The 15205-nt window shown below is 41.7% G+C and overlaps 1 protein-coding gene across 1 annotated transcript; it reads right to left on the bottom strand.

The window, feature by feature from the left end:
- Positions 1 to 889: 889 nt before the first annotated feature.
- On the bottom strand, positions 890 to 14929 carry KLF17 (KLF transcription factor 17). The gene is made up of 3 exons (XM_028164180.2): positions 14846 to 14929; positions 1468 to 2329; positions 890 to 1137 (listed from the first exon to the last, which is right to left on the bottom strand). The coding sequence occupies exons 1-3, from the start codon at positions 14927 to 14929 to the stop codon at positions 890 to 892; spliced, it is 1194 nt and encodes a 397-aa protein (XP_028019981.2).
- Between the last annotated feature and the right edge of the window lie 276 nt (positions 14930 to 15205).

The following is a 15205-nucleotide window of genomic DNA, read 5'->3' as shown; positions in this document are numbered from 1 at the left end:
GTGAGAAAAGGGACTCGATGCAAGAGAATGGGAGGCAATGCCAGGTGATAGCAGGTTGAGTCTGCTTCATGACAAGCTTGGAAGAGGCACAGAAGGTGTGTCCACTGGCTACTTGGGAGGTCTCCCCATTGGGAGAAATGGTGTCTTGCACCAGACCAGTTCAGGGAAGGGAGGGAAGAAGAGGGAATTTATTGGCCTGGATTTCTCCCATCTCCCATTAGTCAAATGTTACCCCAGGAGCACTAACTCTTCCACATTCCTGGGTTCCTAGTGGCTACTTGAGGTGCCAGATCCCATGTCTTGTGGGGGCATTCCACCCAAGTCTGGAAATGATGGGAGGAGACAAACTCTGGGCATGAGGTTGGTGAGTGCCGGACAGAATCTGATTTTGTACATAAGATGTGTTCACAACAGTCCAATACTGTTTTTCTTTTACCAGAAGAGGGAACCTGGCATAATGATCAAAGACCCTTCCCAAAGTCACATGGCTAGTAAGTGGTAAATTCAGGATTTGAACATAGTCTGTCTCTGGAAACTGTCAAAGACCAAGATAAGGAACTTTGATTTTATGTAGCAGGCAAAGGAGAGTCGCTAAAGGGTTTCAAGCTGGGAGTAAGATAAAGAGCTTTTTATAAAGCTCACAATCGCTACTTTGCTCCACCTTGCCATGTGGCTGAACTTGGCACAAAAGTAGGTAGCCCCAGAGATGTGAGGACATCCAAGACAGTTTTTGAGGGGCCCCGACTAGGTCCAGCACTCATATGGGCTTCCACACCGTCTCATAATCTTTCTGTCTTCATCTAAACCTACACCTACCAAAGAGACTAGCTGGTCAGACGCAGGCAGGATCTGGGCAGAGAAGCCAAAATGAGGGGAAGAGCAGATTGACCTAAAGACCAGGAGCAGGAGGAGGACCAGCCATATGTCCACTGTCAGCCAGCGGGTCTGGGGATGTTGGCACCCGCATATGAGTCCTTTGGTGTTGCCTGAGATGGTCAGATCTCATGAACTGTCGGCCGCACTGGTCACATTTATGTGGTCGGTATTTGGTGTGTATCCGAGTATGTCTTCTAAGTTCATCAGAACGGAAGAAGGACCAAGTACAGGCTTCCCACATGCATTTATAGGGCCTTTCACCTGGGGGAATGACAAGGGAGAGAAGGAATTTAGAGGAATAGGCCAGCGGGTAGGAAGGAAGGGGTCTGACTTTATGAAGCAGAGCAATCAACGTTGAGGAAGCAAAAGGAAAAACACAGGACAGTGGTGAGGAGACAGAACCATCAGCAGTCTCCATCTTGGCACAGTCATACTGGACTGTGGGAGAGCAAGCTGGTGGGGCCAACAGAGCTTGATCCCAAGCTTGAAGGATGATGGGCTAATCCCAAACCATTACAAACCAGGGGTCCCCCACAAATCTAAAGCCCAGAGATTTCTCCACCCACCCCACCCGTCTGACACCTCATTTACCTGTGTGTTTGCGTTGGTGACTCACGAGGTGGGAGCGCTTAGTATAAGCTTTTTCACAGTTCTCATAGTCGCAGCGGTAAGGCCTTGAAACTGGGGATCTCCTCCTAGGAGCCCTTTCCTGGGCCCCGGAGTACTGCTCCGCTCTCCGTGGAGCAGGTAAGGGCTGCTTAGGTAGGAAGGGGTCTTCCTGGGAGACTGGCTGGCTCACAAAAGAGCCCTGGGATTCCAAAGCCAGCAATAATGGCGATCCAGCTGGGGGCATCCCATAGTTGTGGGGGTTTCTAGGGGGCACCATCTGATCCAAAGAGCGGAGCATTTCCAGGGCCTCAGTGGAAGGCATGGTTGGATCCAATAATGTTTTAGGTGTTAAAGGGCCTCCATTAGAAGTTACTGTTGGGAGGTCAGAATAAGGCATTGTTCGCATTCTGACGTGGGACATCATTGGGATTCCACTGGCAGGTGAGACTGGCGGCCCATTGGGGGACATCCTTAGATTCCCACCAAAGGTCGTGGCCATCCCTGGAATACTGGGCTCTCCTAAGGGCATCGCCTGGGGCCCCTTGAACATCATCATTCCTGTCTGGGAAGGAGACATTCCCTCAGTGTAAATCATCTGGGAAGGAGTGAAAGTCACTTGGGGGCAGTAGCTCACACCGTGATCAGGCAGCAACATACTGAAGTGTGGCCCCATTTCACTGGCGTTCTGCCTGGGTGCCTCAGCAGAGACCAAGGAGATCGTCTCCAGCTCTATGCACTGAGGGACGTGTTGAATGCCTGATGGGCCATGGTTCCAAGAGGTGTGCACTCCACTGCTTCCGGGAGATGAAGACACGTCCAAGATGGACATTGACTTCTCAGTATCCTTAGAAAAAAAAAGTCAGGTGAAATTCACCATAGCTCAAATTCCAGTTCCACATGTCCCTTCTCCCCATTTCCAGACGCCACCCTAATCCAGGCCTCTATCATCTCTTGCCTAAATTATCCCACCTCCAGGCCATTCTCCAGTTTGGGCTTTCTAAAATGCAAGCCTGGGGGATTTTCCTGGCTGTCCAGTGGTTAAGACTCTGTGCTTCCACTGCATGGGGTGCAGGTTCCATCCCTGGTTGGGGAACTAAGATCCCACGTGCCGAGCAGTGCATGTTTTTGGTTTTATTTCAAAAAAAGCACAAAGAGCAAATAAAACATTCTACAACCTGTACTTTCAGCAAAACTTAGAAAACCCTCAAATTCCAGATTATGTTTAAGTGTGAGGGTGAAAGATCATCCCAAACCAGGAGAACAGGTTCAGAAAGCCATAAAGGTAAGAAGAATGGAGGGTTCAGTTAGTCTTGGCTTTGGCGAAACTTAGAAACCATTCACAAATATTTACCTACTGAAGAAGCTCTCATCTGAGTGGGAATGCTGTGGGCAGGTGTGAGATCAAGCATTGGAGGAGGTAAAGAAAAAGGCATACTTTTAAAAACACTTTTAAAAACGGTGGGGGATTGTCTTGGAAGTCAAGGGAAAAAAGAAGAGATTGGTGGTAGAACTTCTTGAAACAGGACAGGATCCAAGAATCATATTTTTTAAAGTTGTCAATTACTGTAGCAGTAGAGAGAGAGTTCTTGAGCTGAGAAACTGGGAACACTACCCTATAATTTCCCATGTGAGAGGATCCAGAAAAGACCAATCCAGTTAAATATGAAAACCAAAACATGAGTAAAATACAGTATCCATAGAAGATACTAAAACATCAAAGATCCCACATGCCGCTGAGCAACTAAGCCCATGCACCACAACTACTGAGCCTGCACTCTACAGCCCACAAGCCACAACTACTGAGCCTGCGTGCCACAACTACTGAAGCCCGTGTGCCTAGAGCCTGTGCTCCGCAACAAGAGAAGCCACAGCAATGAGAAGCCCGCACACTGCAACGAAGAGTAGCCCCTGCTCACCGCAACTAGAGACAGCACAGCAACGAAGACCCTATGCAGCCAAAAATAAATAAATAGACAAATAAATAAATAAATTTATTTTAAAAAAAGATCAAGGAAAAATTTAACAACATTCAAACACAAATTTAAAAAAAAGAAAAGAAAGCAAAACTTAAGAAAGCAATTGCGGCTTTTACCAATTACAGGAACACCAAAGGGCAGAAATAGAGGAATTCAAAGAAGTTATGTCCAGACAATAGGCTATGAGTAATATTAGAGGGGAGGGAAGGGGGCAATAAGGGAAATTGTAGGGGCTTCTGCAGTGCTAACAATGCTTCAAAGGTCTTTATTTTGTAATAATCCATTAAGCTGTGTACTTATATTCACTTTTCTGTTTGAGTGCTATTTTTCATAATTAAATGGTTTTAAAACAATACTGTGAGAAATCAGGATTTTCAGCATAAGTGAAATTATAAAAATCAGAAATAAAAATGCTATATTAAAAAAATAATGCTATATTTAAATAGGAAATATTTTATACAAACACAAACCCCTCATGCTCGGATTTTGGCCTTTAATTCCATTCCTTACTAAAAGGAAGAATCATCCCTGGAGTATTTCCTGACTCCAAGTCTGGAAGAAGGAATGAATAAGTGAGCCTGGTGCATCTTATTGTGCCAGAAAATAAGGGAACTTCCCAGGATTATTAGGACTGTGTCAAAAGGACACAGGAAGTGACACCAGGGAATATGATAGAGTAGGAAGCACCAGGAATCCACGTCCCCACCAAGATAACAATTACACCTGCAGAATTTGCCTTTTGTAATTACTTTGGAACAATGGAGTCAATTAAATGCTTGTAACTTCCAAGGGAAGGCTTGGAAGGTAAACTGCAGTTAATTTCAGTCGGTTTCAGCTCTTAAGTAGGTAGTGGCTATCCCAAGACACCCCGGGTCCCATACCAGGAAGCTGTGCACACATTTCTGGACCTGTGGGAGCCAGAGTGGGCAATGAAAACCTTGTGCTCCAAATATTGAGTAATCTGTGTTATCACTAATTGCTGCTTCTGATCATGATGAGCAGAGAGAGGTGGGAAGCCATTGTCGCATCTCCCACTACCATTGTCACAAACCTCTCCTCCTCCAAATGACAGGACTTCCAGGGTATTTAAAAGGACTAGCACCTGTTTCTCTCTCTCTCTCTCTTTTTTTTGGCTGTGCTGCATGGCATGTGGGATCTTAGTCCCCTGACTAGGGATGGAACACATGCCCCCTGAAGTGGAAGCACGGAGTCTTAACCACTGGACTGCCATGGAAGTCCCTGGTGCCTGTTTCTTTCCCCCTTCATTTATCCTTTTTCACCTTTTGGGAACCAGACATTTAAGAACTAGTATATTCAAAAGCAATCACATATACTAGAAAATTTGGAAAGTCACCACACATACCCAAGAAAAGATGCAGGCTCATAAAAGATCTAAGAAAACCTTAAGTTTACCTCTCAGGCTGATGCTGGCACAGAGACAACATACATCAATTTAAATAAGCTATAAACAAACAAAAAACAAAAACAGCAAACCCTGAGGAAGAGGAAGAATTGGATTTCCAGAGTTTCTACATTATAAGATTCAAGTGTCCAGTTTTCAACAACAACAAAAAAATCACAAGTCATAAAAAGACAGGAATGTATGGCCCATTCAAGGGGAAAAAAAATAAACAGAAATGTCTAAGAAAGACCAAATGATGAACTTACTTCACAAAGAATTTAAAACAACTGTCTGTCTTAAAGATGCTCAAACAGCTAAAAGAAGATGTGGACAAAGTCACAAAAATGATGTATGAACAAAATGGAAATTTTAATAAAGAGATAGAAAACCTAAAAAGAAACTAAAAAGAAATTCTGGGGGCTTCCCTGGTGGCACAGTGGTTAAGAATCCGCCTGCCAATGCAGGGGACATGGGTTCGAGCCCTGGTCTGGGAAGATCCCACATGCTGCAGAGCAACTAAACCTGTGCGCCACAACTGCTGAGCCTGCACTCTACAGCCCGCGAGCCACAACTACTGAGCCCATGTGCCACAACTACTGAAGCCTGTGTGCCTAGATCCTGTGCTCCACGACAAGAGAAGCCACCGCAATGAGAAGTCAGCACACCACAACGAAGAGTAACCCCCACTCGCCACAACTAGAGAAAGCCCGTGTGTAGCAATGAAGACCGAATGCAGCCAAAAATAAATAAATAAATAAATTTATTTAAAAAAAAAAGAAATTCTGGAGCTGAAAAATATAATAACTAAAATGAAAAACTGACTAGAGGGATTCAAAAGCAGATTGAGTAGACAGAAGAATCAGCTAATATGAAGAAAGGACAATTGAAGTCGTCAAGCTAAGGAACAAGAAGAAAAAAGATTGAAGAAAACTGAACAGAGTGCTTAAATGACCTGTGGGACAACTTCAAGCAGACCAACATATGCATTGTGGGAGTCCTAGAAGAGAGAGAGAAAGGGGCAGAGATTGCTTGAAAAAATAGTGGGTGAAAACATCTCAAATGTGATGAAAGACATGAATATAGACCTCCAAGGAGCTCAATGAACTTCAAATAGGATAAAATCAAAGAAATCCACACTGAGACACATTATAATCAAAACTGTCCAAAGACAAAAAGAATCTTGAGGGCAGCAAGAAAGAAGTAACTCATCACATATATGGGATCCCAAATAAGATTATCAGCAACTAGGCCCGTGAGCCACAATTACTGAGCCTGCGCGTCTGGAGCCTGTGCTCCGCAACAAGAGAGGCCGTGATAATGAGAGGCCCGTGCACCGCGATGAAGAGTGGCCCCCACTTGCTGCAACTAGAGAAAGCCCTCACACAGAAACGAAGACCCAACACAGCCATAAATAAATAAATAAATAAATAAACCCAAAGTTAAAAAAAAATAATAATTGATCATGTCTACATGATAAAGCCTCCCTAAAAATCCCCAAAGTACAGAGTTCAGAGAGCTTCTGGGTTGTTGAACACATGGAGGTGCTAGGAGGGTGCTGTGCCCAGAGATGGAATGGAAGCTCTGTGCCCCTTTCCCATACCTCACCCCCTATGTATCTCTTTATCTGGCTGTTCAATTGTATTCTTTAAAATATCATTTGTAGGGCTTCCCTGGTGGCGCAGTGGTTGAGAATCTGCCTGCTAATGCAGGGGACACGGGTTCGAGCCCTGGTCTGGGAAGATCCCACATGCCACGGAGCAGCTGGGCCCGTGAGCCACAACTACTGAGCCTGCGCGTCTGGAGCCTGTGCCCCGCAATGGGAGGGGCCGCAATAGTGAAAGGCCCGCGCACCGCGATGAAGAGCGGTCCCCGCACCGCGATGAAGAGTGGCCCCCACTTGCCGCAACTAGAGAAAGCCCTCGCACGAACCGAAGACCCAACACAGCCAAAAATAAATAAATAAATAAATAAAGTAGCTATAAAATTAAAAAAAAAAAATATCATTTGTAATAAATCAGCAATAGTAAGTAAACTTTTCCTGGGTTCTGTGAGCTGCTCTAGAAAATTATCAAATCTGGGGAGGAGGTCATAGAAACTGGCCCCGATTTACAGCTAGTTGGTCAGAAGCCCAGGTGACAACCTGGACTTATGATTGGCATCTGAAGCAGGGGGTAGGGGGCAGTCTGTGGGATTAAGCCCTTAACCCGTGGGATTGGGCACTAATTCCAAGCAGTTAGTGTCAGAGTTTCTTGGTGCAGAAAACCCACATATATGATGTCCTAAGTGTGTGAGTGTGAGAATGAAGGAAAACAGTTTTCTTAGACACTAATGCATTTAAAAAAACTATTATTAGTCTATATTTTTGGACACTCAATGCATAAAGATGTAATTTTGTGACATTAATAACTGAAATGGAGTGGGGACAGAACTGGATGGGGAATTTTTTTATCTTATTAAAGTGGTATAAATTCAAATTAGAATATTATAATTTGGGAATGTTAAATGTAATCCCCATAGTAAACACAAAGAAAATAGTTATAGAATATATACAAAAGGAAATGAGAAGGGAAATAAAGTTTCACTACAAAAAAAACAAATCAACTAAACACAAAAGATATAATACAGGAAACAAGGGACAAGAAAAGCTAAAAGCCATATTGAAAACAAAGAGCAAAATGACAGAAGTCTCTCCTTATCATTAATTACTTCAAATATCAATGGTTTAAACTCTTCAATCAAGACAGAGATTGGAAGAATGGAGTAAAAGAAACATTATCTAATTATATGTTGTTTACAAGAGATTACTTTAGATCCAGAGACAAAAATAAGCTGAAAGTGAAAAGATATTCCATGGAAATAGTAAACAAAAGAGTGGGCGTGGCTATAGTAGTGGCTAGCAAACATAACAGACTTTAAATCAAAAAAAGCTGCAAGAGACAAAGGATATTATATATTAATAAAAGGTTCAATACAGCAAAAAGATAAACAATTATAAACATTTACACATAATAATAGACCATCAAAATATCTGAAGCCAAAACTGACAGAATTGAAGGGACAGATAAACAGTTCTAAGTAAGAGTTGGAGATGTCAATACCCCACTTTAAATAAAGACTAGAACAACCACACAGAAGATAAGTAGGGAAACAGAGAACTTGAACAACACATAAACCAACTAGATATAGCAAACATATACAGAACACTGTACTCAACAATACCAGGATACACATTCTTCTCAAGTGCACATGGTACAGTCTTCTCCAGAATAGATCATATGTTAGGTCACAAATTAAGGCTTAAGAGATTTTGAAAGATAGTTAAAAATCAATAATGGCAGGAAAGCTGGAAAATCTCCAAATCTGTGGAATTAAACAACATACTCTTAAACAACCAATAGCTCAAAAAAATAATAATAAAACAACCAATAGGTCAAAAAAGAAATCACAAGGGAAATTAGAAAATACTTGAGACAAATGAAAATGAAAACAACATTAAAAAACTTACCAGGTACAGCAAAAGTAGGGCTGAGGGAATTTATAACTGTAAATGCTTATAATTTAAAAAGATCTCAAACCAACAACCTAGCTTTACACCTTAAGGAGCTAGGAAAAAAACCAAACTAACCCAAAGTTAGCAGAAGGAAATATTAGAGAAATATTAATGAAACCAAAAGTTGGTTCTTTGGAAAGATTAACTAAATTGCCAAACCTTTAGCTAGACTGACCAAGAAAAAGAGGACTCAAATTACTAACAGCAGAAATGAAAGTGAAGACATTACTACCAATTCTATAGAAATGAAAAGAATTACAAGAGAGTACTATGAACAGTTGCATGCCAACAAATTGGATAACCTAAATGAAATGGATAAAATCATTGAAAAACAATATCTACCAACACTGAATCATGAAAAAATAGAAAATCTGAATAGACCCACAACTAGTAAGGAGACTGAATCAGTAATCAAAAGCTTCCAGGACAGAGAAAGTTTCTTTACTTGATGGCTTCATGTTGAATCCTACTAAACTCTTAAAAGAAGAATGTCAATGCTTCTTGAATTCTAACAAAAAATCGAAGAGAAGGGAACACTCCCTAATCCATTCCATGAGCTGGGCATTGCCCTGATACCAAAGCCAGACAAAGACATCACAAGTAAAGAAAACTATAGACCAACATCTTTTATGAATATAGATGCAAAAATCCCTAAAAAAAAAAAAAGTAGCAAACCAGATCCACCAGCATATTAAGCAGATTATACAACATGACCAAGTAGGATTTATCCCAGGAATGCAAGGCTGATTCAACTACAAAAATCACACATATATATGGAATCTAAGGAAAAAAAAAAAAAAAGGTCATGAAGAACCTAGTGGCAAGACGGGAATAAAGACACAGACCTACTAGAGAATGGACTTGAGGATATGGGGAGGGGGAGGGATGAGATGTGACAGGGTGAGAGAGTGTCATGGACATATATACATTACCAAATGTAAAATAGATAGCTAGTGGGAAGCAGCCGCATAGCACAGGGAGATCAGCTCGGTGCTTTGTGACCACCTAGAGGGGTGGGATAGGGAGGGTGGGAGGGAGGGAGATGCAACAGGGAAGAGATATGGGAACATATGTATATGTATAACTGATTCACTTCGTTATAAAGCAGAAACTAACACACCATTGTAAAGCAACTATACTTCAATAAAGATGTTTAAAACAAAACAAAAACAAAAAACAAAAAAATGTAAAAAAAAAATCAATGTAACATACTACATAAGAAAAATAAAGGTGAAAAAACACGTCATCTCAATTGATGCAGAAAAAAGCATTTGAAAAATCCAATGCCTTTTCATGATTAAAAAAAAACACTAAAAAACATAGGAATGGAAAGAAATTTCCAACATGATAAAGGACATTTATGAAAAACCCACTGCTAACATCACACTCAATGGTGAAAGACTGAATGCTTTTCCTCTAAGATCAGAAAAAAGACAAGGATGCCTGCCTCCACAACTTCTATTCACATTGCATTGGAAGTTCTAGCCAGAGCAACTAGGCAAGAAAAACAAGTACAAGGCATCCAAACTGGAAAAGAAGTAAAACTGTCTCTGTTCCCAGATGATACACTCATATGTAGAAAATCCTAAAGATTACATACACAGACCCACAGATCTGTTAGAACTAATAAACAAATTAAGCAAAGTAGCAGGATACAAATTCAAGACACAAAAATCCATTGTGTTTCTATACACTGCAATGAACAATCCAAAAAGGAAAATAGGAAAACAACTCAATTTACAATAGCATCAAAAATAATCACTCAGAAATAACCAGAGTTTAACTGAAACTATATCACTGAAAACTATAAAACACTGCTGAAGGAAATTAAAGACATTTTTTAAAAATGGGAAGAAATAATCTGCCCAAAGCAATATCCAGTTTCAATGCAATCCCTATCAAAATTCATTTTTTGCAAAACTAGAAAAATCCACCCTGAAATTCATATGGAATCCCAAATAGCCAAAAGCAGTCCTGAAAAGGAAGAACAAAATTGGAAAATTCACACTTCCTGATTCAAAACTTACTATAAGGCACAGGTAACAAAAGAAAAAATAGACAAAATTGACTTCATCAACATTTAAAACTTTTGTGCATCAAAAGACACTACCAACAGAGTGTAAAGGCAACACACAGAATGGGAGAAAACACTTGCAAATCGCATATCTGGTAAGGGATTAATATCTAAACTATATAGAGAACTCCTAAAATTTACCATAAAAACCCAATTCAAAAATGGGCAAAGGACTTAAATAGACTTTTCTCCAAAGACATAGATGCTCAACATCATTAACCATTAGGGAAAGGCAAATCAAAACCACAATGAAATATCACTTCACACCCACGAAAATGATTATTATTTTTTAAAAAAGTGTTGGCAAGATGTGGAGAAATTGGAACCCTTGCACTGCTGGTGGGAATGTTAAAATGGTGTGCTGCTATAGAAACAGCGTGGTGCTGCCTCAACAGATTAAAATAGAATTACTATATGCCCAGCACTCCCACTTCTGGGTATATACCTACAAGAACTGAAAGCAGGGACTGGAAGAGACATTTGTACACACATGTTCAGAGCAGCATTATTCACAATAGCCAAAATGTGGAAGCAACCCAAGTGTCCATCAACAGGTAAACAAAATCTGGTATATACCTACAGTAGAGTATCATTCAGCCTTAAAATGGAAGGAAATTCCAACACATGCTTCAACATTAAGACATTAAGCCAAGTGAAATAAGCCGGTCAAAATAAACAAATAATGTATGATTCTATTTATGAGATACTTAAGGAAGTCAAATTCAAGGAGACAGAACGTAGGATGGTGATTGCCAGGGACTGGGTGGAGGGTGGGCGGAGGGAAAACTGAGAAGTTACTATTTTAATGATTACGGAAATTTCAGTTTGGGAAGATGAGAAAAGTTCTGGAAATGGGTGGTGGCAATGGTTGCACAATAATGTGAATGTGTTTAATGCCACTGAACTATATACACTTAAACATAGCTATACTGATATTTTTATGTTATACAGATTTTACCACAATTTTTAAAATGTTTAAAAAGGGGCACAGAGGGACTTCCCTGGTGGTCCAGTGGTAAAGAATCCGCCTTACAGTGCAGGGGATGTGGGTTCAATCCCTGGTCAGGGAACTAAGATCCCACATGCTGCGGGGCAACTAAGCCAGTGCACCGTAACTACTGAGCTCGCGCGCCTCAACTAGAGAGCCTGTGTGCTGCAAACTACAGAGCCCACACACTCTGGAACCCGCACGCCACAACTAGAGAGAAGCCTGCACACCGCAACAAAGAGCCCGTGCAACTAAGATCTGATGCAGCCAAAAATAAATAGAATAAGTAAAAAAAAAGAAAGACAAACTAATTGTATAAAAAAAGGGGGGGTACAGAAGGGGTTCCCACTGGCCAAATTTGTGACAATTTGAGAATCAAAAAGAATGATTGTTGATTTTAATAGATTGAATCTATGAAAATTCATGAGCCAAAAGTGACAAAGGGTCAGCTATTATTCCAGCTTTGAACATTGTGAATTAAAGTGAAAGAAGCATTTATTCTGTCCAATAGGAAACTGTTATTTCAAATTCACCCAATGATTCCAGTTGTTTAAGAAAAATTCTACTTTACAGAAGAACACAAATACATGTAGAAGGAATGAAGGAATTGAAAATCATTTTACAACCTCTAAGGAAACTTCTGATTAAGGAAAAATTAATATTTGGTTCAAACCTGTAAGTGAATGATTAGTGGGGAACTGGACATTTGCATGTATCCAAGGTAACATTACACAGATTACTTTCTGACCACAAAGCTAAAATATAAGTTTGAATAGAGAGATCAATGAGGCTTTTCGCTACCCTAATTCAAGGGCCACGCCTAATGTCACCAAATGTGGGGAGCCAAATGTGTCTCGTGATGTAATGCAAGATGAAGCCTATCATACCTATGAGACATCCTTACCCCAAATCAGGAATCCAATTAGCTTTAAGATCTAACTTCGATTTAGAGGGAATACAAGAGATAGATCAAGCTAAATCATACCACGAGAAAGCAATCCAATAAATCCACGAGGAGGAATATTTTACAAGACAAAAGTTAAGATGATGAAAAATGGAAAGTCAGTCAGGAAAAAAGAAAACTTTTCTAATTTCAAAGAGACTCAAGAGACATAATAACCAGATACAGCATGTGGTCTTAAAATTGGATCCTGCTTTGGACATACCAGCTGGAAAGGACATTTTAGGGACAACTAGGGGAACTGAATAGATGACATTAAGAAATTATCGGGACTTTCTGGTGGCTCAGTGGTTAAGAATCTGCCTGCCAATTCAGGGGACATGGGTTCAAGCCCTGGTCCGGGAAGATCCCACATGCCGTGGAGCAACTAAGCCCGCGAGCCACAACTACTGAAGCTCGCGCGCCTAGAACCCATGCTCCGCTACAAGAGAAGCCACTGCAATGAGAAGCCTGCACACCACAACGAAGAGTAGCCCCCCCTTGCTGCAACTAGAGAAAGCTGGCGCACAGCAATGAAGACCCAACGCAGCCAAAAATAAAAATAAATTAATTTTTTAAAAAACACAGTCCATTTTATTCACCACTATATGCTCAGTAACTAGCATAAACTAGGCACATAATAGGTGCCAGATAACTGTCTATTGGATGGGTATTTCTGGGGGTACTCAGCCACTTTTCCCTCCCTTTTACTTTCCTGATTCTTCACAGGCAAACTTCTTTGGAGATGTCTAAACACATCTTTACCACTATCTCGCCTCCAAGTTCAGCCTGGCCCCCATCTCTCCACAGAAACAGCTTTCATAAAGGTCACCGATGATCTCCATGTTATTAAGTCCAAACCCATGTCAGATTCCTCCCTGCCTGACCTCTCATGAGTTTCTGAGACTACTGGCCATTGTTCTTTTTTTTTTTTTTTTTTTTAATTTTTATTGGAGTATAGTTGATTTACAATGTTGTATGAGTTTCTGCTGTACAGCAAAGTGAATCTGTTATACATATACATATATCCACTCTTTTTTAGATTCTTTTCCAATATAGTGGCCATTGTTCTTTAAATGTTTCCTTCCCTTGGTCTCTGGAACACATTGACACACTAGCCTGGTTTTTCTCCTTCCCTTCTCTCTGGGCTTCCTCCTTCTCAGTCCCCTTTGCATTATGCTACTCTCTGGGCAATCTTTCTCATGTTAATGAATCCATTTCTGTTTATAGTCAATTATTCTTAAATCAATAGCTCCAGGGCAGACCTTTTCTGAATCTTCAAGCTGCCTAGTGCTCAGTCCATTTGGATAGCCCAAAGGCACTTCATCCGACTATGTCCAAAACTCATGATCATCTTCACTCACACACCCACCCCTCAACATACCCCCAGGGGAAAAAACTATTAATCCTCTTCCTTCTCATCCTTTGCTCTCAGAAAATGTCACCACTATTCTTATCCAGTTTTATAAACCAGAAATCTGGTCAATTGTCCTGGAAGCCTCCTTCACCACCTAGATCCAAGTAATTACCAATTGTTGTGATGTCTATCTCCAACACAACTCCAAGATCCATTCCGTTTTCTCCATCTCTCTAGTTAGGCCACCATTTTGATTGGATTATCACGATAGCTTTCTAATTATTTCCTTGACTTCTGCCCATGCCCCCCCCCCGGGGCACTCTTTTAAAAATACAAATCTAATTGTGATTGATCATGCTTAAACTCATCAATGGCTTCCCCCTGCTCTCGGTATAACCAACTCAAGCCCCTCATGACTTAGGTGGTTCTGGGGTCCCTGCCTCCCCTCCGCTTGACCACTCTCCCATCAGTCTCTTGGCCTTGGTCTCACAGTCCATCTTTCATTACCTCCAAGGTGGAGGCATTCTGTCTCTGGTCTCAGGATCTGCTAACCCTTCACCTAACCAGTTGTCTCTGGTCCCAGACAGAATCCTCAGCTGTCTTCTCCACCTCCTAAATCAGATCAAACACCTCTACTATTCGTTTCTGTGGCCCCTGTATTTCTTCTTTACAGTAATTTATACACTTCCGATCATTTAGCTACTTATTAATAAAATGGTAAACTATCTTATGGTAAACTCACCATTGTATCCCCAGGGTCTGTCAAAGGCCTGCCAATTAGTAATTTTTCCCTCCCTGTCTGCTTCCCGCTGACTTTCTAACTTTGTCTTCTTTCCTGAGTATTCAAAAGTCTCTATCAGAAGTTACCTGGAACTTCTTTACCCCCAGCACCCAATGCTAAGAATATTAACTGAATAAACGACACGTGATTTAGGTTCTTGATCTTCCATCCCCTCCCTTCCCAACCTGCCCCCTCGGACCCCTAATCCTCCAGATTGCTATTTCCCTCCACTCCCCCAGCTTCCATGCCCTCAGCTCCCACGCGGGGCCCTGGGGCTGACGCCCTGACTCACCTCTGTGAACTGGTGCGGAGCCCCATGCCACTGGCTTCGGTCCTCGGCTCTCTGCTCCATCTCAACCTGGGATCGGTTGCACATCGAGCCTGCGCGAGGGTCCAGGCCCACACCTGAACAGAGCTCAGACTCAGCGAGCGTCGCAGTCTGGTGTCGCGGCACCACCACGCCACAATCACCGCTCTCAGCTTCTCACGGCGCAGGGGGGGCGGAGCCAAGGGCCGCACCCACCGACCCACCCAGCAGCCGCTGCCCCACCCTGCGGGGCTTCAGCCTCGCGCTGATCCTGCCCAAACGCAGCAGGGTCACTAATAGGGGACCTCAAGACTTTCATCACTTATTATGTCTCACGTCTTCGCC

The sequence above is a fragment of the Balaenoptera acutorostrata genome, chromosome 1 (genome assembly GCF_949987535.1).
Source record: "Balaenoptera acutorostrata chromosome 1, mBalAcu1.1, whole genome shotgun sequence".
Classification (NCBI taxonomy): domain Eukaryota; kingdom Metazoa; phylum Chordata; class Mammalia; order Artiodactyla; family Balaenopteridae; genus Balaenoptera; species Balaenoptera acutorostrata.
Note: the sequence above shows the minus strand (reverse complement) of the source record. Positions and strands in the feature narration are given on the sequence as shown.

Coding starts and splice junctions, on each gene's coding strand:
- KLF17 (XM_028164180.2), bottom strand. CDS start 14,929: ATGTGCAACCGATCCCAGGTTGAGATGGAGCAGAGAGCCGAGGACCGA. Junction 2,330..14,845: donor CTCCGCACCAGTTCACAGAG/GTGAGTCAGGGC, acceptor TTTTTTTCTAAG/GATACTGAGAAGTCAATGTC. Junction 1,138..1,467: donor TCACCAACGCAAACACACAG/GTAAATGAGGTG, acceptor TCATTCCCCCAG/GTGAAAGGCCCTATAAATGC.